The following is a 26,007-nucleotide window of genomic DNA, read 5'->3' on the forward strand; positions in this document are numbered from 1 at the left end:
CTACCCTCTGGATCTATAACTGTATCGAGTACTGTAAAATTAACATTTTTATGTATTAAAATTGCTACTCCCCTTTGTCTAGAATTATAACAGGCTGCAAACACATTAGGAAAGTCAAGTGTTTTAAGTTCATTTAAACCTGTGACAGGTCTGTGAGTTTCTTGTAATAAAACAACATCTGCCTGTAGTTTTTTAAGCTGGTTAAATATCTTTAACCTCTTTCCTCTGGTGCCAGCTCCATTTACATTCCATGTGACAAACCTCAGTGTGCCCATAATTGTGTGTGTATGTCTAATGACGTACGCTGGGTGTTTCCTTTAGACGGGTGAAGAGAATATGGAAACATCACTTGTTTGTAAATAGAAAGAGAAAAAAAGTGTGGTGAGAGGCTCCATAAGTCTGACTATGTGTGTGAATATTCACTAATATGAACAAGCGTGGATTGCGTATGTGTCCTGTAAGTCTGTGTGCGCTGTGAGGCTGTTGTAAATGTGCTGTTGTTGAGTGCATGTGTTTGCGTGATCGTGGTGTGTGAATATGCAGAAATAGAGGGTGTTGTTTGTAGGTGAGTGGGGAAGTAGGTGATCACAGCAGTGAAAGAAAAGAAAAAGAAAGAAACCACATGAACTGTGAGCGACAACAACAAAAAAGAAAAGAAACGGAAACATTCCAATTAAAGCAATGACGGAGGGTGACGGTGTTATATCTGCTATGACATTACAGGCCACCAGCTGGACCCTCTGCAGTTTGCCTACCGGGCAAACAGGTCGGTGGATGATGCAGTGAACATGGGGCTGCATTACATCCTGCAACACCTCGACCGCCCGGGAACTTATGCCAGGGTCCTGTTTGTGGACTTTAGTTCGGCTTTTAACGCCATCGTGCCTGAACTTCTCTCCTCTAAACTCTCCCAGCTCAGCGTGTCACCAGCTACCTGTCAGTGGATCACCAGCTTCCTGACAGATAGAAAGCATCAAGTGAGGCTGGGGGAGATCACCTCTGAAACTCGGTCCCTCAGTATTGGAGCCCCTCAAGGATGTGTCCTCTCACCACTTCTGTTCTCCCTCTACACTAACGACTGCACCTCCAAGAACTCGGCTGTTAAACTCCTAAAGTTTGTAGATGACACCACTGTCATTGGTCTCATTCAGGATGGTGATGAATCTGCATACCGGCAGGAAGTTGAGCGGCTGGTACTCTGGTGCAGTCAGCACAATCTGGAGCTGAACACTCTTAAAACTGTAGAGATGACAGTGGACTTCAGGAGACATCCCTCAACTCTGCTCCCCCTCACCATATCAGACAGCCCTGTGTCGACTGTGAAGATCTTCAAGTTCCTGGGTACCACCATCTCCCAGGACCTGAAGTGGGAGACCAACATCAACTCCACCCTCAAAAAGACCCAGCAGAGGATGTACTTCCTGAGACAACTGGGGAAGTACAGTCTTCCACAGGAGCTGCTAATCCAGTTCTACGCTGCGGTCATTGAGTCTGTCCTGTGCTCCTCCATCACAGTCTGGTATGGTGCAGCCACTAAACAGGACAGGAGCAGACTGCAGCGGACTGTACGGGCAGCAGAAAGGATCATCGGCGCCCCCCTGCCCTCCATCCAGGATCTGTACCTCTCAAGAACCAGAAAACGGGCAGGGAAAATAATCACAGACCCCTCACACCCTGGACACAGACTTTTTGATCTGCTGCCCTCTGGCAGATGGTACAGAAGCCTGCAGACCAGGACCACCCGACATAGGAACAGTTTCTTTCCACTCACCATCTCCCTTCTGAACAGTTGACCTGTCACACTGCTCCCACTGCCAGACTGCAACTGCACCTTATGTACATTCTGTAGTATTCATTCCACCTCATTTCATTTCTGTATTTTTTTGTATTTTGTGTGTGTGTGTGTGTGTGTGTGTGTGTGTGTGTGTGTGTGTGTGTGTGTGTGTGTGATTTACATTGCTGTGCTTGAGAGCCACCACCTACCGGAAACCAAATTCCTTGTATGTGTCTGCACATATACTTGGCCAATAAACACGATTCTGATTCTGATTCTGATTCTGACATCATACTGTTATTACTAGGTTAAACACATGTTAAAGGAGAGAGTGTGAGTGAATAAGAAAAGAGTGTAGCGGGTTCTTATCTGGAGTGCAGTCAATATAACCACGGAGTGGTGCCAGGGTCGCGGTCGAGCTGTCCGTCCACGTAGAGCCCGTCCACGGCGATGACAGCACGGGAGCCTCTCTGGATGAAGCTACGTCGAACTGGAAACAGGACCTTGCGTCGTTCCAGGATCTCTTTGGGGAACTGGTCGTTCACGCTGAAGTCCGTTCCTTTCAGCTCCCTGCCGCGGATCTTCACCTGTTCCTTCTGTGTGAATTGACTGAATTTGGCCACAATTGGACGTGGTCTTCATTACTAAATCTTGGAAACAGCGATCGATGTAATCTTGGAGAGCGTCTAAACTCTCCCTGTTGTCGTCCAGGGTGTTAGAGATGATAGGACAGATGTTGTTAGAGATATGACAATTGATTAGTATATTTGGTAATAGTGAAACTAAAGAAACTTTGTTAGATTCTACGCTACCATTAAGTTTTTTTCCGCCAAATCTCTGGTGTCTAACGTCACCTATAACATGGGTCGCTTACCTTACCCGTCACTTCGGTCACTTACCATCCTGAGCCAAGGTTTGAAACTGGGTGTGGGTCCCAATCAGCCAGGGTTTCGGGTGAGCTCATTGTGAAACCTAGCCCCACCCTATCATGTGATTTCCTGAGCTCAGATGGCCCAGGACGTGAGTGGGCGTTAAGGCGTCTGGGAAGGGATCTCAAAACTGGAATATAGATGGCAGACAGTTGGTGTCGTAAACCACCGCTTCTGTTCAGAGATGGTCGCTCACAGTGGATGTAAATGGCTTCTTTCACTCCTCTTTCAAACCATCTGTCCTTTCTGTCCAAAATATGAACGTTGGCATCCTTGAAAGAGTGACCTTTGTCATTTAGATGCAGATGAACTGTTGAGTCTTGTCCCGTGGAGGTGGCTCTTCTATGTTGTGCCATGCGCTTGTGAAGTGGCTGTTTGGTCTCTCCGATGTAGAGGTCTGGGCATTCCTCGCTGCACTGTACAGCATACACCACATTGTTAAGTTTGTGTTTAGGAGTTTTGTCTTTCGGGTGAACCAGTTTGTGTCTGAGTGTGTTGCTGGGTCTGAAGTACACTGGGATGTCTTGTTTGGAGAAAACTCTCCTGAGTTTCTCTGATACATGACATAGGGGATGACAATGTTGTTGCGTCTGTCTTTCTTATTCTCCCTCGCTAGTGTCTGATTTTCTTTTCTGTGCATCTTTGCTGACTTTATAAACGCCCAATTAGGATAGCCACATGTTTTAAGTGCTTTCTTTACATGTGTGTGTTCCTTCTTTTTCCCTTCATGCTTAGAGGGAAAATGTTCTGCCCGGTGGTGTAGGGTCCTAATTACTCCAAGTTTGTGTTCCAGAGGGTGATGGGAGTCAAAGAGAAGGTCCTGGTCTGTGTGTGTGGGCTTCCGGTAAACTTCAATGTTGAGGTTACCATTCTCTTCAATGTGCACAGCGCAGTCCAGGAAAGGCAAGCAGCTGTCCTTTGTGTCTTCCCTGGTGAATTTGATGTTTTTATCCACGGCGTTAATGTCCGCAGTGAAGGATTCCACTTCTTGGGTTTTGATTTTGACCCAGGTGTTGTCTACATATCTGTATGTTATGTATCTGCTTGAAGCAAAAAGAGGCGTAAATCCTGATAGACAAAATTTTGGAGTGTGCTCTCTAGCGGAGATTTATGCTGATTTGGGGATGGTGTATATCTTACCCTGGGTGTGTGTAATAAAATTAAAAGTTTCACTCACACACATAAAGAGCATTGAGATTAAGTAAATTAAGATTAAGTAAATAAGTAAAGTAAATAAGCATTTATAATCATTTTTCATACACACATTGCAAATGTGCTCATAAAGAGTTGTTAAGCACTCAGCTTTAAGAAGGTCTTAAGCTTCGTTTAGCGTGACTGTCTGAACTGATACATTGCAGGGATGGCGTGGATATCAAGAGAATATTATGATCAACCATGTCAAAGGCTGAAGACAGATCCAATAAAACTAAAACGGCAGGGCAACCAGAGTCAGCAAATACAAGAAGATCATTATAGACTCTTAGCAGGGACGTTTCAGTACTATGGTTTGGCTTAAAGCCAGACTGGTATTTGTCAGTAATATTATTTGCAACTAAGTAGGCCTGAATTTGGAGAAAGACGGCTTTCTCTAAAATTTTTGATAAAAACGGAAGTTTTGAGATTGGCCTATAATTTGCAGGGTCTTTCTGGTCAAAATTACTTTTTTTAAGAACAGGGTGCACTACCGCATGTTTAAAAGCAGTCGGGACACAGCCCACTAACAATGATAAATTCATTAAAAATTAGATGCAAGGCCCAATTTCCTCAAAACCTTCCTTGATAATATGGGATGGAAGGATATCATGCATAGAATTTGAGCTTCTCAATCGTTCAATTAATCCCTTAAGATTGGGGAGTGATAACAGCTCAAAGTGAGAAAAGGTCGACATGCATCCTAAAACCGGAACAGGATTCAACACAAGAGAGTGAGAGTGTGAAGCCTTCAGTATTAAAACTTTTCCAATAAAATGATAAAGAAATTGCTCACAGAGAACCTGGGAGGCCGAGCTCGAAGATCCAGGACAGGGATTTATCGTTGAATTAAAAATTTGGAATAACATTCGGGGGTTGTGGCTATTAGTCTCAATAATGTCTGATAGGAAAGCTGCTTTAGCTGCCTTAACAGAGTTCTGGTATAGAAAGCGGCTCCTTCAAGGAATGTCATAGGATATCTGAAGCCTGTCTTTTTTCCACCTCCTTTCAGATTGACGGCAGAAACGTCGTAAGGCTCGTATAGTGTCATTTAGCCATGGTTGATGAGAAGTTCTGGGACGTTTCATCTTTATAGGGGCCACAGTATCTCAGATGGAGCAACAGGTGGATAACATAGCATTGGCAAAATTGTCAACCAAGGGAGGTGTATAACAGTTAGTATCCGTACAATCTGGATCAAAAAAGGCAGTTTAAAAAGACCGTAATGAAGTTAGCCACAGTCTCAGAGTTAATGATACGTACAGGGCGATGACAGCCTTTAGAATTTAATTCAATTGCATGTAGCTCAACATCAAACATGACCAAAAAATGGTCAAAAATACCAGCATTATCGATGTCCATAGTACAAATATCCAAAGCATATAAGAGGACCAAATCCAAGGTATGGTTTTTAAGATGAGTTGGTTCCCTGACCCACTGTGTAAGTTTATTAAAAGAGTCAATTAGGGCAAGGAAATCCTTGGTTAGCGGTTCATCAGCACAACAAATATGTATGTTAAAATCTCCAGTAATAAGAGTTTGATCATAACTTAATAAAAATGAACGTAAGAAGTCAGCAAATACACAAATTAAAGACTTATTATATTTGGGTGGTCGATAAATCACAGCACATAGAATCGTTGGGGGTCCAGCAAGCTCCAAAAATTGAACCTCAAAAATAGAATAGGTAGGAGAGGGCAGTTGCCGAACTTTAAGTTTGTTTTTTTAAAACAGAGGCTACCTCTTCCCGAGGGTCTCGGTCAACTGAAGAACACACAATCTGGGGGAAGTAGCTCTGGAAAGGAAGAGGACTCACCAGGACAAATCCAAGTTTCAGTCAGTAACAGAGCATCAAGCCGAGAGCTGAGGAAGACGTCATTTAAGATGAAGGTTTCCCCGCGGCGGTCTGCCTCTCCCCACCCCAGGGAAAAGTGTAACACCACCTGGGTCTGGGTGCAGTTTCCCCCTCCAGGGGCAAGGGTACCTAGACCCGGGGCGTAGAGTACGCTTGGGGAGTGTGATTGTGTGTACAGTGTCTCTCTATGTTTGTCTCCACCAGGCAAGACCCCAGGTGCAGGCTGTGTAAAGATGCCCCTGAGACAATCCAGCACATAACAGCAGGGTGCAAGATGCTGGCAGGCAGGGCATACATGGAACGCCATAACCAAGTGGCCGGCATAGTATACAGAAACATCTGTGCCGAATATGGCCTGAAAGTTCCGAGGTCAAAATGGGAGATGCCCTCAAGGGTGGTGGAGAATGACCGAGCTAAGATCCTGTGGGACTTCCAGATACAGACGGACAAAATGGTGGTGGCTAACCAACCGGACATAGTGGTCCGATTGATGTCCAGCAAGAAGACGGCCGTAGTGATCGATGTAGCAGTTCCGAATGACAGCAACAAGAGAAAGAAGGAACACGAGAAGCTGGAGAAATACCAAGGGCTCAGAGAAGAGCTCGAGAGGATGTGGAGGATGAAGGTAACGGTGGTCCCCGTGGTAATCGGAGCATTACATAAATGGGTCTGTTGTAGGGATGAGGGTACAAAAATAGGGGTCTATTATGGGTATGTTACAATGTACATGTCAAAGGTATGTTATGAATATGCTACAATTATAAGTATGTACTATACAGAAGGTTGGTGGTTTGATCCCTGGCTCCTCCATGTTACTGTCAAGTATCCTTGGGCAAAATACTAACTCCAATTTGCACTCACATTGTAGAGAGCGCTTTGAGTACTCCGGGAGAATAGAAAGCGCTATATAAGACTCAGTCCATTTACCATAACAAGGTCGGATTGAATGGGGAGTGAGTGTCTCCAACAGAGATAGCCATCTGTCTTCACACCAAGGATAACTCTGAATCAAGCCGTAAACTTTTATACCCCAACAATAATACATTATTATTATGACTATCTTCTTTGGGAACCCATCCGGATGTGTTCACATTGATGTCCGGCATTGTAACTTATCATTCCAACTGCAGAAGCAAATAAATATTTTTAAATGAGAGGTATTTCTCTATGCAAGACACATCTGCTGGGTGCACTGGCACGCATCTTCAGTGATGTATCTGGGGTCATCAGGTGTTTCAGGTCTTGCAACGTCATACACCCTGGCCCAGGTGACCCAGCTGGGGGTGATCAGGCCCCGACTTGCATACCAGTAGCTACCCACGGATCAGCCCTCTTATTTGACAACCACCTTGTGGCTTTCTCTGCTGCTTCGCTCACACCCTGAATGGCCCTCTTCTTGGCTGCCTCAGCCACACCCGGCCAGTCCAGGACTTTGCAGAGTGATCGTCCTGCAAAGCCCCTACAAAACACTTCTATGGGCTCATAGATAGTCTTCCAGCACCTTCCCCTGCACTCCTGCACTAGTTCCTGGTACTTTGCGCGTTTCCTCTTGTTGGCCTCCTCGATCCGCTCTTCCCAGGGCACTGTGAGTTCGCGCCTTAGAAATAATGATCATATCTGGCTGGAGGGATGTTTTTACAATGTGCTGTGGGAACTTAAGCTGTTTACCCAGGTCAACCTGCAGCTGCCAATCAGAGGCTGTGTTGAGGAGGCCGGTTGTTAAGTGTGGGCACGCCTGGGGTTTCTCTCCAGCCTTAATGAAAGAGATCGCCTTCCTCTGAGCATGCTGGTGCTTGCTGATGCTGATTGCTGAGACAATCATTCCAGCAATTACTCTGAGCACCCAGTCGTGTCGCCAACGATACCGACCATTGGTCAGGGCCTGGTCCCTCTTTCAAAGCACAGGAAATAGGCAGGTGTCTCGCTCTTCCCCCACAGATAGAGGTTTGCTGGGCTTGGCAGAGTGTCATATAATGCCTGCACAAGGAATCGGATGTGGTGGAAGTCTGCCTGCACGATGTTCGCCCAGGTGACCTTACGCTGCAAGGCACTCTCCCACCTTGTCCATGCTCCCTACCACTTAAGGCCTTTGGGCTGACTCAGCATGTAACAGAGGCCACACATAATAGAGGACACACTCTTGACCTACTGATCTCCAAGGGCCTGAGCATTTCAAAGGTTACTGTATCTGATGTGGGCCTGTCTGATCATTACTGTGTTTTCTTTGAAAGTAAAATCTCAGCCCACACAAATATATCAACAGCAGTGATCACAAAACGGTGTATAACTGAACACAGTAGTGAGATCTTTAACCAGGTCTTCCCATTAACACCTGACCTGTCCAGAGGTTCAGTCAATGAGCTCGTCACTAGCTTCAATGCTAAAATGTTAAATGTAATGGACACTATTGCTCCCATTAAGGTGAAGGTTATCTCTGGAAGGAAGAAGTCTCCATGGAGAAACTCCACACTGGTGAAAAATGAAAAAAGAGAGTGTAGGAAAGCTGAGCGCAGATGGAGAAAAACAAACCTCCAGGTTAATTATGACATCTATAAAGAGAAACTTCACAATTATAATTTACAACTGAGGAGTGCAAGGAGGTCCTATTTCTCTGACATCATCACCAAAAACAGTCATAATGCTCGGGTCTTATTTTCTACTGTTGACAGGCTAACAAACCCTCCTGTGACAGTGGCAGCTGAACTTCATTCGACCATGGCCTGCAATGACTTTGCCAAATTCTTCACAGACAAAATCCAAAAGATTAGACAAGCAATTGTTACATCAACAGCAGATCCAGGATATGTACTGTGTCCACCGAAAAACTGTTTAAATACCATGAACCAGTTTCACCCTATTAACAGCGAAGACCTGGAGGACATCTTAGGTCAACTGAACTCCTCCTCTTGCTGTTTAGATGTCCTGCCAACAAGTTTTTTCAAAAAGGTCTCAAAGACTTTGGAGTCAGACCTGTTACAGATCGTAAACTTTTCTTTAATATCAGGTGTGTTTTCAGAACCACTAAAAACTGCTGTAATTAAACCTATACTGAAAAAGGACAATCTTGACAAGACACAAATGAATAACTACAGGCCGATCTCAAATCTCCCAATTTTAAGTAAGATCATAGAAAAAGCAGTTTCTCAACAGCTCAATTACTTCTTAACACAGAATAACTGCTATGATGCCTTCCAGTCAGGTTTTAGACAGAACCACAGCACTGAAACCGCGCTGACCAAAGTGTTTAATGACATATGTCTGAATACAGACAGTGGAAAAATGTCAGTCTTAGTTTTACTGGATCTCAGTGCAGCATTTGACACAGTTGACCACAACATATTACTCAAACGACTGGAGAACTGGGCAGGTCTTTCAGGAACTGTACTAAACTGGTTCAAAACATACTTAGAAAACAGGAAATACTTTGTATCAATAGGTAACTTCACATCTGAGCAGACAAGTATCACATGTGGAGTTCCCCAAGGTTCCATCTTGGGACCCCTTCTGTTTAACATTTACATGCTCCCACTGGCACAGATTATAAAGAACAACAAAATAAACTATCATAGCTATGCAGATGACACACAAATATATATCACAATGTCACCAGGAGACCGAGGCCCTGTACAGGCTCTTGGTAAATGCATTGAGGAAATTAATGACTGGCTGTGCCACAATTTTCTCCAGCTAAACAAAAACAAACCTGAAGTAATAGTCTTTGGTGCCAAAGAAAAACGATTACAGGTCACCAGAGAACTTCAATCTATACACCTAAAAACCACAAACCAGGTGAGAAATTTGGGTGTAGTGATGGATGCAGACCTAAACTTAGAAAAACACATTAAGACAATAACAAAATCAGCTTACCATCACCTCAAGAATATTTCAAGGATAAAAGATCTGATGTCTCAACAGGACCTGGAAAAACTAGTCCATGCATTCATCTTCAGTAGGCTTGATTACTGTAACAGCATCTTTACAGGTCTACCTAAAAAATCAGTCAGACAGCTACAGCTCATTCAGAACTCTGCTGCTCGAGTCCTCACTAAGACAAAAAAAAGTGGACCACATCAGTCCAGCTCTGAGGTCTTTACACTGGCTGCCTGTCTGTCAGAGGATAGACTTTAAAGTTCTGATGCTAGTCTATAAAGCTCTGAATGGTTTAGGACCAAAATACATCAGTGACCTCCTGACCCAGTATGAACCTTCCAGATCTCTCAGATCATCTGGATCCGGTCTTTTATCAGTTCCCAGAGTCAGAACCAGACACGGAGAAGCTGCATTCAGCTTTTATGCTCCTTATATCTGGAACAAACTCCCAGAAAACCTCACATCAGCTGAAACACTCAGTTTATTTAAATCCAGGTTGAAGACTCACCTGTTCTCTGCTGCTTTTGAATAAAGCACCAAATCCACACTTTTAAGTTTAAATTCCAAAACTTACATTTTAACTACTGATTTTATCTACTGTTTTGATTTTTGATTTTATATACTGTTTTGTTTGTTTGTTTGTTTGCTTGTCTTAATCAATTTTAAATCATGCTTTTTATCTATTTTGTTTTTAATGTCTCTGTAAAGCACTTTGAATCACCTTGTTGTTGAATTGTGCTATATAAATAAATTTGCCTTGCCTTGCCTAAAGCTCTGCTTACTCACTCCTCCTCCACACCTGCTCGGACCTCTTCCTGGAGTAGCTGGTGTCACTTCTTTCCCTGTGCCCTGTTGACCTGGGCCTTTGGGACATACCCCAAGCCTGCTCCCCCTGTTGCTAAGACGCCCACCAGTGTTTTCTGCCTTAGGCATGATTCTCTGTTTAATTCAACCTGCTTGGAAATACTGAATTCCATTGCTCTGCTCACAACCAGGTGTCTAAAACCTAAAATCCAGCCCTGGTTGAATAATGCCACCAGAGAACTCAGACAGGTGTGTAGAAAAGCTGAGCAAAAATGTAAGAAAGAAAGACTTCAGGTATTGTATGATGTACTTAGAGAATCTTTGTTAAATTATCAGAAAGCCATAAGAGCAGCGACAAGTGTCCAGCAGCCTCGCCTCTGTCAGTGTGCCCCAGGGTGGCTGTGGCTACAATGTAGCTTGCCATCACCAGTGTGTGAATGTGTGTGTGAATGGGTGGATGTGGATGACTGAATGTGTAAAGCGCTTTGGGGTCCTTAGGGACTAGGAAAGCCCTTTACAAATGCAGGCCATTTACCATTTTTACCATTTAATGATTATACAAAACCTCATTCAGCATTGTTAACTCTTAACTCTTCTTAATCCACCTACTGCTGCTCCCAATGTAGCATCGAAAGCAACATGTGATAACTTAATGAAATTCTTCATTAATAGTCCTTTGCAGAATCAACCTTTGGAGATCTGGATGATTGAGCATGCATCAAGACGTCTTCATTAATAGGATTGTGGATACCAGGTCTCATTTTATCCCTCCTACTGCCGACCCATCTGTTCATACACCAACTTCAGGTGGATTTGACCATTTTGAGCTTGTCCTTTTCATTACTGAGTAAAGTGGTCAGTAACTTGATACCCACAAGATGTACTCTGGATATTGTTCCATCTCGTTTATTGAAAGATGTTTTTGACACTGTGGGTATAAGTTTTCTGTCTATTGTCATTAGCAGGCTTAAGTCTGGGTGTGTCCCAGCCGACTTTAAACATGCTGTGGTGGAACCTCTTCTTTAAAAGCAAGACCTGGATCCATCAGTTTTATCCAACTACAGACCAATTTCTAAAGTGCCCTTTCTTTCTAAAGTCCTTGAGAAAGTTGACCTTCTTCAGCTCGAGACCTTTCTACATAAAAATGGCATTAGTGAAATATTTCAGTCTGGTCTTAAAGCGCACCACAGCATTGAATCTGCTCTTTTAAAAGTTTTTAATGACCTTTTGTTTTTTACTGACTTGGGAGATTCTACCATTTTAATACTATTAGACCTCACTGCTGTCTTTGATACCATAGATCATAGGATTCTTATCTGTCGGCTTGAACACTGTGTCGAAAAGGGACTACATTGGTTGGACAGGTGTGAGATTATTCTGTTATCATATGTTACCATATATATGTAATCAAAGTGGTTGAATTATGATACTGCTGTGGATCATATTATACCCCTTAATATAGAGTGTGTGATCAGTATGTAGTTTTAGTTTGCATTATACTTCTGACTTAAAAGAGTGTGAAAATCATTAGATCTATTGGATTGACCTGTATTATTCGACACTGTTGAACGTGTTACACTGTTTCTTGACATTTCATACTGCTGAATCATGAAGAGAATGTTGGGTGCAGAAGGCCTTGTTGTTCTGATAGCAGAAGAGACGACCACATTCCATACCCCCACCTTTACAGAGAGCAGAAAGACAGGGAGCCGAGGTCATAACTTAGGCGCCGTAAGAGAGAAAAGAATGTGAATGTATAGGCTTTTACGACTAGGTGGGGGCTACTAGAGGCTATAAAAGGCTGAGTAACCCGTCACCATTTTGAGACATGCTGTGACCTTCTGCAAGCATCTCTCCCGTCCGGACGTTCTTATGCTCCTAAGTGTTGAATTATATGGAAATAAAGTATTGTTGATTGAGCATTGATACACCGAGTATTGTCCTTCCTTCAGCCCAAGGATTAAAAGAACTGTGAGATTTTAACACAGGTAAGATTTGAACTACTCCAAAGTTTTTCTCTTAATTGGGGCTTAGCGCCCTCATATCTCTCGGATCTTTTAAATTGGTACACTCCTGCAACATCACTCAGGTCTGCGGTATAAAAGTTTAAGGCTCAATTCAGGGTTATCCTTGGTGTGATGACAGATGGCTGTGTTCACATTGATGTCCAGCATTGTAACTTATAATATCAACTGCTGAAGCAAAATAAATCTTTTTAAATGACAGATATTTCTCCTGTACTTCCTCCTGAAGAAATTTGAACATTCTGAGGAGAACGCAAGCATCAGCATCACGGCTGTGTCTGAGGTCAAGATTGGGCATGTTTGCTTATTTTACACAGAATAATGTGATGCTGTTTGGTTATCTTGAGGAGACTGCTCCTGAACTGCAACTGTCACTGGGTTAACATGTGTGTTTTCCAAATCAGCAGCATGTATTAAAACAGTTCATATACATTCAGTGAAGCAGTTTAGCGAGAGGACAGAAATATTTTCCCAGAGCCTGTCTACCAGGTGATTTACAGTAAATCCTGTACGTCTCAGCAGCACTGCTTGCTTTCACTTTCAGAGAAAGTGTGTGTGTGTGAGTAAGATAGAGAGTGACTTGTGTGGACTTACAGTTATCTCCTCACTCTCTTGCTGTCCTTCATAGGAAACTGTTTAAAGTTTTAACTGCTACCACAGGACTATGGATGAGTCAAATCAGTTTGCTTTTGGCCACATTTGTGGATTTTTTCCAGTACTGAGTCTTCTGCTGCTGTCAGTGGCATCGCTGAGACCATCAGCAGTGGTAGTTGAACTCTGTACTTCCTGTATTTAACATACAGCCGTGTATGACATATAGTCAAACTCAGAGGTTCAAAATGCACAGATTTGCACTTTTCAGGTACAAAAAAGCTGATTTCATTTCTTTTAACCAGCCTAACTAAAGACAAATAAAAATGTCTTATTATCTGAATTCTATTTGTTTTTGTCAGTTTGCAAAATAAAAGTGAAACTGTGTATGTATAACATTGAGACTGAGAAAATACTATCTGCAGTTTATCACAGACATTTCAGCATGATTAAGTGAAACTAATGTCATTGTACATTTATGGACATATTTGTTGTAATTGGAGTGATTGTTTCTTTATAAACAGCAGTCAGGACAGTTCATGTTGGACCTGATTATTGTAGGGTCTTTACCTTGCTATATAAAGTCCCTTGAGCCAACTGTTGTGCTGTATAAATAAAACTGAATTGAATTGAATCATTTGGTTTACAAACACTAGCAGACCTCCCCCGCATTTCTCCTGTCCGCTCTGAACGTAGCGTGGCCCTCTAGCTCAATCGCAGTGTCTGGGGTAAAAGAGTCCAGCAAAGTCTCTGTGATGATCATAACACAGCAATCCAGACAGCGTGAGGTGATCTGCAGTCTTAGCTCGTCCATCTTGTTATTTAGTGACCGTGAGTTGGTGAGGAAGAGACTCGGAATAGCCGGTCCATGTGGGGTAGCACGTAGCCTAGCCTTCAGCCCCGTTCTCTTCCCTCTCTTCTGTTTCCTGTGCCTCCGTCGCCTACGCCACTTCAGCGGTGGTATGGTGAAATTAGAGTCGGTGACCGTCTGGATCTCAGGGGGAATTGAGTCCCAGTCATTGTCAGCAAAGGTGTGCAGGTTTTTGTGGTTTAGAACCGCAAGCAGTTCAGTTTTACTGTACTGCATATGTGCTCCTGCATATCAGAGTAAAAGTGAAAAAAAAAAAATACACAAACTAAAAAGAAAACCGCTAAGTTGAGGAGAGCGCCGGGCCACTGCGACTGCTCGCGCCGCCATCTTGATGTTACTAAATACTATATAAAAGTATAACAAATACTTTTCCCACTAAAACAAATACAAATACCGGCTGCTTTGCACATCTCTACAAGGAAGATATAGTTAGTGTATGTGAGCACCCGTGTGTACACCTGTGTGTGTGAGCGCACTTGGGGTAAAAAGGTTTATATGTAACAGTCTGCTAGAGAGTGTGGGGTCTACACCTAACCCTTTTTGGCTCCTACCTCAAAGCACACTGTGCGCTGTCGATCTTATGTGCTGCACAATAATGTTCAATATTTAGTATTTACTGCTATATTCACATAGATTATCGCGATGATATTGTTTATTATATTGATCTCTTTTTTTGCTTGTTTTCTCTTTTCTCTTTCTCAACAGGTGATCCAGGTGATTGATATATATTTTTTGTCTGTTTGTTTTGTTTGTTTTTTGCACTTTATCACAGTTCCTCTTACCCGCTGTTTTTCTTTCCCTACCTCTCTTTCTTTCTCCCTTTTCTTTCCCCCAGTCATGTCTGTCCCGTGTGTAGCAAAGGTCAATCGAAGGGACCAATACGGCAAGGCCACGATGGTCCATTTGGTAAAGTAAATCCGTTGGGCATCTTTCTTGGCCTTTTAGACAATAATTCTGATGGCAAAAGAACCAAACGGGACAGGTGGGAAAGAAAACAAAAATGAATAAGATAAATGTGGAGGCCAATCTAAACGGACTGTAGTGTGCCCAAAGGGAGATGTGGTTTACACCTTGGTCTTCTGGAACAGTCTATTCAGAAGTATGATGGCAGAGATGGAGTCCATGAATAACAACCTTGCATATGTCCAAGGTTGATCCATTTTGGACCAGAATAGCTTTTAGGGCAGGAAGGATTGTCTGCTGTTTTATTCTTTATACATATTGGTGGGGTGCAGTTTGGGTGGGAAAGCAGCCTTGATGTACTGCAGCTTTGCTCTCTCCAGGCACTGGAAGGATATTATTGCCTCTAATTGATGACAGTAATGCAACATTTCCCCATTTGACAACTGCCAGTAAACATCAAGAAGAAGACGAAGCAAATTTTACAAACTGAACTTTGAACTTCTGTTTTTAAAAACATGAAAACACAATGAGGCTAACACTAATAAATGATCAATAACAGTCATATTTCACCTTTCTTTAATCACATATATATTTACTTTATTTAAACAGATTTTTATTTTTATAAGAAGTCTTCAGTATCCACACAGTTAAGATGATGATGATTTTAACAAGTCTGGATTATTTTTACTCAGTGAAACAAGCAGACTTACCATCACATGTTTACAGGATGAACCTCCATGATAAACTTATGTTTATGAACAACTTTTACCAGCATGATTTATAACATACAGTTAGGGATGGGTACCGGTATCCGGTGCCATTACGGCCCCGGTTGTGACATAAACGGTAGTAGTAACCAGACCGAAAAGCAACGCACATTTCGGTGCTTTATTTCGGTGCTTTTTTTTTCTTGAGATGTCATACACTTTGGATTCTAGCCAATCATTTTACCTTTGCAAGCGTAGTAGGCGGGCCCAGGTATGTACGTTATTTTAGAGCAGACCCATATGGAAAAGAAATCATAAAAACATATATGATTTACTCATGAAAGTGGCCACTTTCTCATTACTTTCATATATTGTTTTAGTAAGTATCCAAAACATACAAGTTTCATTTATATAATTTTCAAGGGATCTTATATCTGTTTTCACTCTTGTATGCTTTTCATACAAGTTTCACACAAGACAGATACAAACTTTATAAGATTTATTTATATCTTTTCCATATGGGGAGCTACAGATTAAAAATGCCCAAGGCGAAGCGGTCAAAAGTCTGGCTGTACTTCACAGCAAAAGATGCAAACTCAGTAGCCTGCAACAAGTGCTTTAAGGTGATACTGTGCAAAGGAGGTAACTCCTCGAATCTAATGAAACAGAAACAGAAACAGAAGCCGAGAAATGCACCGTATTTGATAGCTTACTGCGAGACTTCACACCGTGCACATCTACTGCGGGTTTGGTGCCTGTTATCGGACCCGGAGTCAGCAACATCCCCCAAGACCCCGAAGAGTAGAGTCCTGGCCCCTAGCCCTGTCAGCGTAGCAGAAATGATGATGGATGATGATGGCAGCAGCAGCCGTTCTTCTCTGGGTCAGTAGCTTAATGTTGTTCGTGTGCAATTTACGTTGAATAGCCTAACCATGTTATTACATTAATGCATGAAAGGTGAACTAGCAAACACTGTTGTAGTTACATTCGGCTGTCTTCTTGTTTGATGGCAGATGCTCCCTTCACCCTGGCCAAAAAGGCTAAAATGACCAAAGAAAAAGTGGGAAACAGCTAAACATGAGAGGTTTTTGGACAAAGTTGGTGTTTTTTTTCCATTGTTTAAGCACTGCTTCCAGCCAAGAGTGATACCATATATGCCCTATAGCTGCAAAAAAGGCTAACATTGTTATCTTTTTACAAAAAACAGCTAAACATGAGAGGTTTTTAGACAAAGTTTGTGTTCTCCATTCTTTAAGCACCGGTTCGAGCACCCTTTAAGCACCAGCACCGTTTCAAAAGTACCGGTTTGGTACTGGTATGGGATAACACCTAAACAATACCCATCCCTACATACAGTAAGCAATCAGTTTTTAATTTAATTTGTCTTTCTTTGTGATTAATAAATGCTAATAATGTGATTTTATATGTTCCTGCTTTTTTTCTTAGTATTGGATATTTTCAAAATCATTCAAAACCATTAAACTATTTACAGTGTTTGTATAGCTCGTTTTATTATTTCAACAGACTGTTTGTTTTTGTCACAATCCAGTAATCCACGCTGAGTGTCATGAAAGAGAACATCGACCTGCAGTTTGACCTTTGGACCCAGTTCAGCCCTGTTTCTTCCTCCAGTTGAGTACTTGACATCTCGGGTGTGATGCATCAGCACCAGAATGACGGGCTTATCACTCAATGACACTAAAAGACAAAAAAGATTTAAAAAATAAGGTTTGTGTTTTTATTTCTTGGAACTTGGAGTTGAAAACATCATTCCACTTAACACAGGCATGTATTGCAAGTTGAGTTCATTTTACAGCCTAGTTTTCATGATCAGAACTTCAGTAAGCAGCAATAACAATATCATAAAAAGGAGGCAGACTCCGAGATTGAGGAAGACATCCACCTTGAAACAGACTAAGGCACAAAAAGAAGAACACCTCTAGCAGCATAAGTCAATTTTGCAGACATAAGTAAATCTTTCACTGTTCACTATGAACATGGTTCCTGCAAGAAACAAAAATCTCATTATTACCCTCCTCTCTTCTCAGTGCTGCTGCCACATCTGACACAATACGGGACGTGATTGGACAGAAGACCATGATGACGTCACAGTCCTTCAAGCTCGTGGTCTCCTCCACTGACTTTCTTGTGAACTTCTGTTTCTTCACTTGGTTCATTATGGATGTCTCAATGCCAAAGGTCCGACCAGTAACAACAGTGTAGACCTTGACTGTGGGATGCATCCGTAACCAGGGTGGATTCTGATTTTTTCCTAAAAAAATAAATGAATGAAAGATGGTGTTTTGTGATAATTCATCACTGTTTAACCTGAACTCTGACACTGGACTCTGCGGGGACTTTGAGACTTTTAAAATAAAATATTCTCTATCGGATACTTTGCTCCGGGGCAGCACGGTGGCCCGGATGTTAGCACTGTTGCTGCATAGCAATAAGGTCCTGAGTTCAATTCCACCATCAGGCCAGGGTCTTTCTGTGTGGAGTTTGCATTTCCTCCCCATGTTTGCGTGGGTTCTCTGCGGGTATTCCGGCTTCCTCTCACAGTCCAAAGACATGCACTTTGTGGGGATAGGTTAATTGAAAAATCTAAATTGCCCATAGTTGTGAATGTGAGCGCGAATTGTTGTCTGTCCCTGTGTTAGCCCTGTGATCGACTGGTGACCTGTCCAGGGTGTACCCCTCTTGCAGTATGACAGCTGGACAGGGATTAGCTCCAGCACCCCCCGTGACCCTGAAAAGGTTATGCGGAAGCAAATGGATGGGTGGATGAATCATCATTCCTTCTGTTTAGCCAAGTTTTATCATGTGTTACGACCCTGGCCAAAATTTGGATCTTGGTGGCTGGATTTTGTTCTGTGTGTTCTGCATATTTAAGAGCCTGCAGGTCCTTTCTTGGAGAACTGGCAGCTGCTGATTGGTTTCCTGATCATGGGGCTGATTTGAAGAACCCTCTCCAGCAGTTGTCCTGAGACAGCAACAGACTGCAGCAGACCCGTCCTTGGCCTCGAAACATTCTACGGGTTTTGTGTGTGTGTGCTCCTTGAGGATCACTGAGTTGTGTAAATACATTGCGGATACTTTTCACGTGTAAATAGGGAGTTAGGGGTAGCGTGTGTCTTCCATGCATTCAAAAAGTCATTGTGGCCAGTGTACCTGCAGTGCCAACCAAAGGCTATAGACAACCTACCAAATGCAATGAGCAAAAAGAATGACAAAAAAAAGAGCGGACATGCCCCCACTTTTTGTTACGTCCTGATCTAGGGGTACAGGAGTGGAACAAAAGGGTTAAAAGGAAAGTGATCCCACCCCAGTCCATGAAGCCATATCCAGGAGCCTATTTAGAAATCAAGGTGATTTTGTTATGACTAATCTGAAAGCTTTACTTCGGGGTGAACAAATGCCAAAATAACAAGCAAAACAAGCTTATTCCAAAAAGGGAGGTGCTATCCAAACCCTGGGTGAAAGACAAAAACGAAACAAAAGACATAGATTAAGAAATGTCTGGCAGAGCAACTGGTGGAAATGGGGGTAACTGCAAATGGTTGATGTTTCTGGAGGCTTGGTGATGGATGTAGGAGTAGAAGCTGCCACAACCATCCCACAACCTTTCAAGGGACTGAAGACACCACTGAAAGCTTGCTATTCAGGTCCCAAAGAACAACCCAGCCAGTCAGTTACAAGCAGGAATGGTTGGAGGGGATCTCAATCTCGCGCTTCGCCTGAAAGAGGTGGAGCTTGAGAATAAGACCAAAGAAGTTACGCTTATGCATCTGCGCATAAGAGCTATGGAGCTGGATTCTTCCCGGCAATGCAATGCTACTTCTACCCCTGTGAGTAAAACTTCTGTCAACTTCTCATGCAAGAGAGCCAGAGATTAATAACAAGTATGATTAAATACAGAGAGGTCTGTTAACACATGTTGAGTGAGAAAGGTGACTGGAAAGGAAAAACTCAATGCATCACGGGAATCCCCCAGCAGCCTCCGCTTAGTGCAGCATAACTAAGGGAGGATTCAGGGTCACCTGATCCAGCCCTAACTATATGCTTTAGCAAAAAGGAAAGTTTTAAGCCTAATCTTTAAAGTAGAGATAGTGTCTGTCTCGCGAATCCAAAATGGAAGTTGGTTCCACAGAAGAGGGGCCTGAAAACTGAAGGCTGTCCCTCCCATTTTACATTTAAATACTCTGGGAACAAGAAGTAAGCCTGCGGTGCGAGAGCAAAGTGCTCTAATGGGGTAATATGGTACTACAAAGTCATCAAGATAAGATGGGCCTGATTATTTAAGACCTTGTATGTGAGGAGCAGGATTTTGAATTCAATTGTGGTTTAACCGGAAGCCAATGAAGGAAAGCCAATATGGGAGAAATCTACTCCTGCTGGAGAACTTTGGATTAATTGAAGACTTTTCAGGGAGTTTTTAGGACTTCGTGACAATAAAGAATTACAGTAGTCCAGCCTAGAAATAATAAATGCATGCACTAGTTTTTCAGCACCACTCTGAGACAGGATATTTCTCATTTTAGAGAAATTGCACAAATGGAAGAAAGCAGTGCTACATATTTGTTTAATACGTACATCTAATGACATGTCTTTGTCAATAATGACTCCAAGGTTCCTCACAGTGATACTGGAGGCCACGGTAATGAGTAAGAAGTAAGAATTTGGTTAGATAACATATTTCTAAGATTTTCACAGCTGAATACAATAACGTATCTGAGTTAAGACGCAGAAATCCAGGCTGCTATGTCTTCTAATGATACTGCCTAAGGGAAGCATGTATAATGAATACAGAATTGGTCCTAGCACTAAACCCCGTGGAACGTCATAGTTAACCTCAGTGTGTAAAGAGGACTCTCCATTTACACGAACAAATCAGAGTCTATTAGACAGATATGATACAAAGAACTGCAGTGCAGTACCTGTAATACCTACAGCATGCTTTAATCACTCTAATCGAATATTATGGTCAACAGTATCGAACGCTCCACCAGCACAAGCACAGAGATGAGTCCACTGTCAGAGGCCATAAGAAGATCATTCACTAAAGCTGTTTCTGTGCTGTGATGAGCTCTGAAACCTGACTGAAACTCTTCAGGTGTTTGACAACTACTCTTTCAAGAATTTTTGATATAAAAGGGAGGTTGTATTTAGCTAAGACTGCTGGGCCTAGAGATGGCTTTTTAAGTAAACGTTTAACTACTGCCAGCTTTAAGGCCTGTGGTACATAGCCGATTATTAGAGGAAGGTTGATCATATTTAAGATTTCTAGGATTAATTAATGGCAGGACTTCTTTGAGCAGTTTTGTAGGAATGCGGTCTTAAAGACACGTTGATGGTTTGGAGGAAGTAATTACTGAAGTTAACTCAGAAAGATCAATTGGAGAGAAAGAGTATGAATGGATAAATGTATAATTGTTAATTGTTAAATTGATTATGATTGTATATATGTGATTATATAAAAAGTAGCTAGAGATAATGTTACAACTGTGAGATGATTGTGATTATTGTGATTATTTTTTGTGATTATTTTTTTTTCTCTAAAAATTTTATTTGTAAAGAAGTTCAAGAATTCATTACAATTTAGCGCTAAAGGAATAATTGGCTCAACAGTGCTTTGACTTTTTTTCAGACTGGCTACAGTGCTGAAGAGAAACGTAGGGTTGTTCTTGTTTTCTTCAATCAGTGAGGAATGGTAAGATGTTCTAGCTTTACGGAGTAGTGATGGGATTTCTGGCTCTTTTTATTGATCCGGCTCTTTCGGTTCGGCTCACTAAAAAGAGCCGGCTCTTTCGGCTCCCAACCGGCTCTTCAGGTTGTTTAGTTGCTTTAATTAATTTATTATTAACAATAATATAAAATTATGCACAAAAGGAATTACTAACGTAACAAAAGTGGTTTTATTTATATATGTTTATATATAAATATATGCGGTGGCCCCTAGAGTCAAAACACGTACAAACTCCAAAACACATTTCTAGCGTTAACTGAACTTCCAAAGCAGAGCTACTAGATCACTTAAATTACACAATTGAAAGCATATGTGTATTGTTTGTGTATTTATACACAGGCACTCATATATATTCAAATAATTTAAAAACAATGTTCATTTAGCTGTTACTACCACACACCAAATCCGGTCGTTGGTACTTGCTGGCTTGTGTAGCCACTAGGTAACAAAAGCTCAACACTGCGCCGAGCATCCTGGAGCACTTCTGTTGTCTTTTGTACGTGTTTTGAGTTTTTATGTGCTTCGGAGTTTGTACGTGTTTTTTCGTGTTTTGGAGTTTGTACGTGCTTCAGGGTTTGTACGTGCTTCAGGGTTTGTACGTGATTTGAAGTTTGTATGTGCTTTGTCTCTATAATACAAAAATCAACTATTCACATTTCAACTTTTAACTATTTAAATTTTCAGCTTTTTCCTTTTACAAATTTAAAGTGAAACAACACAAAACACTGCAAACCACAACACAATTAAATATAAATTAAAATATGAAAACAAAAAGAACACGCATATTCTCTGTCATATGGGCCCGCATGAATAAACTTTCTGAATCCTTTATCATCTGCAACTGAAAATAGTTGTGGATGATTACTATACCTGTCTAATGTGACATTGTTGTCCCTGGCTCTCTTTCTCTCTCCCTCCCGCTCTGTTCCTGTGCTACTGAGTGTAACTACCGCCCCTCACCCCTCTGTCCAGCGTAAAGCACAAGGCTCGCGTGCTGAGTGAAGCAGAAAAAAAGTGCGAGAGAGAGGCTAAGAGAAAGGAAAAACAAAAAAAAAACCCACGTGACGGCTCGCGATAAGGAGCCGGCTCGCGTCGTTCACGTCAAAGATCCGGCTCTAAGAGCCATTTCGTTCGCGAACAACCCATCACTATTACGGAGAGCTTTCTTAAAAAGCAACAAACTATTTCTCCAGGCTAAATGATCTTCTTCTAAATTTGTGTCATGCCATTTCCTCTCCAGCTTTTGAGTTATCTTCTTTAGGCTACATGTTTGAGAATTATACCACGGAGTCAAATGGTTCTGATTTGAGTATTTTTGTGAGTGGGCAGTGAGGAAATTTTCTCATGAGAAATTTTATCACTGCTCAGTGACTAAAATACTTATGTGCCCTGAAAACAAGACCAAGGTAGTGTTTACAGAAAGAGGTGATAGACTCTCTGAAGCAGTTAGAACAAGACAATGCTATTGACAGTACCTCATACCACAGGCTGTACCCAGGGGAATCTACACCAAGTCTGTATGGTTTACCAAAAATACATAAGCAGGGTGCACCTTTAAGACCGATTGTCTGCATGATCAACTCTGTCACCTATAACATCTCCAAGTTTCTGGCTTCGATCTTCAACCCGCTGGTGGGCAGCTCTGAACACCACATCCAGAACACCTTGGATTTTGTTGACAAGGTGAGAGATGTCATTATGGAGGCAGATGAAACCATGGTCTCGTACAATGTTACATCTCTCTTCTCTTGCATCCCAATCACGGAAGCGTTGGAGGTATTTTGTAAGCGATTACAGGATGACCCCAACCTCAGCAACAGGACCACTCTCAGCATCAAGTGTGTCTGCTTTTGGAACTGTGTGTTCATTCCACCAATTGCACATACAAGGGTCAGTTCTACAGGCAGAAACATGGTTCCCCAGTTTCACCCATCATGGCCAATTTGTACATGGAAGAAGCGGAAAATGAGGGTTTTGCTATCCTACCCTGGAACACCACCAAGTCATTGTTTCAGGTATGTGGATGACACCTGGGTGAAAATCAAATCTCAGGACGTATCACATTTCATGGATCACATTAACTTGGTGGACCGACACATCAAAATCACCAGGGAAAATATGAAAAAGTGCAGGTTAGCCTTCTTAGACTGTGAGATTTCCATCAGTAATGGGGGACATCTAAAAGCTGATGTGTATCGCAAACCCACGCACCTAAGTGAAAACTTGTACTGATCCCATACGTGTTAGGTGTATCGGAACAGTTGAGACGCATTTTTCCTAAACACTGTGTCTCTGTGGCTTTTAAACCCCAAAACATGCTGCGCCAAAAATTGGTCCACTCCCCGACACAAACAGAGTAAATTAGTGTACGCTGTTAAGTGCCAGGAGGATTTGCAGGATTTATACATAGTGGAAACCAAACAACCTCTGGCGAAGAGGATGGCGCAACACAGAAGAGCTACCTCGTCAGGCCAGGACTCTGCAGTCTAGTTACATTCCACCTACAGGCCAGTGGACCCTCGTTCAATGATGAGGATGTACACATCCTAGACAGGGAGGAACGCTGGTTAGAGCGTGGAGTCAAGGAGGCCATTTAAATGAAAAGGGAAAGACCATTTCTCAATTGATGAGGGGGCCTAAGGGTACATCTTTCGCTATCTTACAATGCTGTGATTGCAGCCATTCTGCAACTCTCTGCGAATGGTACTAATGGCCATTGATCAGTGTTCTTTGATCAGCGGTTGTTGATCAATGGTCATGAGAATTTGCATAATTATGATGAAGGAACTGACCTCCCAGCCCATTGTTCCTTCACTGGTGCTACTTTCAGTCATTATGCAAATGTACTGTTTATAAGATTGGGGAAACCTGCAGTCAGCTGAAACTGAAGAAGTCACTTGGATGACTGAGGAAACATTTCCCCAATTGAAAACGTTACATACAGATGAACAGAATCAACTTTTGGAGATTTAATTACCTGGATGATTGAGTATGCATCAAGACAAATAAGACTGGTTTTTGTGTTTTGCAGCCATGGTGGACAAAGCTAAGCATCAGGCTTTCAAATGAATTAAACATCTGTCCTGGTCTTTGGTGATTCAGTTAAAGTAACATAATCATCCTGCTGCAACCAGGTTTCTGTAAGGCCTCTCTGCAGTGAATCATACTTGTTATTAGGGCTTCCACAAAGGATTATTTTGATAGTCGACTAGTCACCGATTATTTTTGTGATTAGTCGACTAATCAGATCATGCATCCATTGGACGTAAATCATACAGCTTATTTCACCAGCATGCATCTGCTCTTATATAACTATCATTAGCTTACAGCTTTAAGTGTTTAAGGTATGTGCTAACTAAAAATAAAGACAACATTATAGTTTATTAAATTTTAATGAAATTTGCAGATTGTTTTGGTCAGTTTAATAAACTCAGCCGTCTGCTCCTTGCTATCTAAAATATAACAGGACACTGGAGTATATTCTCGAGCATCTCACACTTCTGATAATCAGTTGTCTGCTTGATGTTTATTCAGCTGTGTAAAAACTTTAATTTCAGCTAAACGGATTTACTCAGGAACAAATAAAATACTAAAAAAAAAAGGCAAACCATATCATTGTAAGTTATCTAAGTGACTTATATTTCATGTTTAACCTGATTAGCGAAAGACGGCATTGGGTTTGATAACGATTTGCCCAAAGTTCGGTGTTCTCACCGGCTCTAGTGAGTGTTGAAACCCGGCTAGTTATTGAGCAGGTGGGTAACAGACATATCCGAAAACATTGGAGCGTCTTTGAAAATATGTGGTGTCCTAATAAACTGAGCAGATTTTCCAGGTTTACACAACTACATTCTTGCCTGAAAATATGTTAAACGTTTATTTTGTGACCCAGAAAGAATAACAAGAGTAATATTAAAACTAATTAGCTACTGCCATTGTTAGAAACTGAGCAGGGCAGTGCTGAACCGCACTATAAATTCTGGGACACAGCTTCTTCTTCTTCGGGGTTTAACGGCAGCTGGTATCTTTGTACATGCAGTGCTGCCATCTTTTGTTTCAGTCCGTTATTACACGCTTAAATCCTACTACATCTTTTGGGATCTTACAAAGCTTCAAACGACGTGTCAACTATTAAATCAATCGTCAACGATTTTGATAGTCGACGTAATCGTGACTAGTCCACTAATCGTTGCAGCCCTACTTGTTATTAATCTCTGGCTCTCTTCCACAGCATGTCACCGCAGATGGACCGCCCCTCCCTGAGCCTGGTGTTTGACAAATTAATTGTCATTAATGAAAATGATTTATGTGTAAAGAACACATGATCAAAAATAAATGCCCCAAAACTTTTAAGACATAACCTATTGAACCTGCCAGACTGTTTCATGTTGTAACCTTTTAAAAACTCACAGTCCTGCAAGATAGAGGAACTGAAACTGCGCCTGCCAGTTCCTGTCATCTCACAAGAAAGACATGTTCTGGAAGGACAGAATATAGGAAGTCACATGACCATTGCTTCTATATGTCCTAATACGGTTGTCATTGTGCACCATAAATCTTCTAGCCGATTAGAAGATTTATTTTCAGATTTGCTCATTTCCACTGCGAGTATAGCCAGATACAAATTCCTGTTTTTATAGTTCAGCAAGACGATCACACTCGTTAAAGGGTCACACCATAAATGGTGACAGGAAGTGACACACACACACACACACACACACACACACCTACACACACAGGCA

The 26,007-nt window shown here is 41.9% G+C and overlaps 1 protein-coding gene across 1 annotated transcript in view; it reads right to left on the bottom strand.

Moving 5' to 3' along the window:
• Positions 1-13,690: 13,690 nt before the first annotated feature.
• LOC134622792 (uncharacterized) overlaps positions 13,691-26,007 on the bottom strand; it is a 39,620-nt gene continuing 27,303 nt past the window's right edge. Inside the window, exons 9-12 of the mRNA XM_063468136.2 lie at positions 17,552-17,791; positions 17,046-17,217; positions 16,546-16,559; positions 13,691-14,133 (exon numbers count right to left, since the gene is read on the bottom strand). Coding sequence (XP_063324206.2) covers positions 13,691-14,133; positions 16,546-16,559; positions 17,046-17,217; positions 17,552-17,791 — 869 coding nt within the window. The remainder of the gene's footprint in view (positions 14,134-16,545; positions 16,560-17,045; positions 17,218-17,551; positions 17,792-26,007) is intronic.

The sequence above is a fragment of the Pelmatolapia mariae genome, linkage group LG3_W (assembly GCF_036321145.2).
Source record: "Pelmatolapia mariae isolate MD_Pm_ZW linkage group LG3_W, Pm_UMD_F_2, whole genome shotgun sequence".
Taxonomy (NCBI): Eukaryota; Metazoa; Chordata; class Actinopteri; order Cichliformes; family Cichlidae; genus Pelmatolapia; species Pelmatolapia mariae.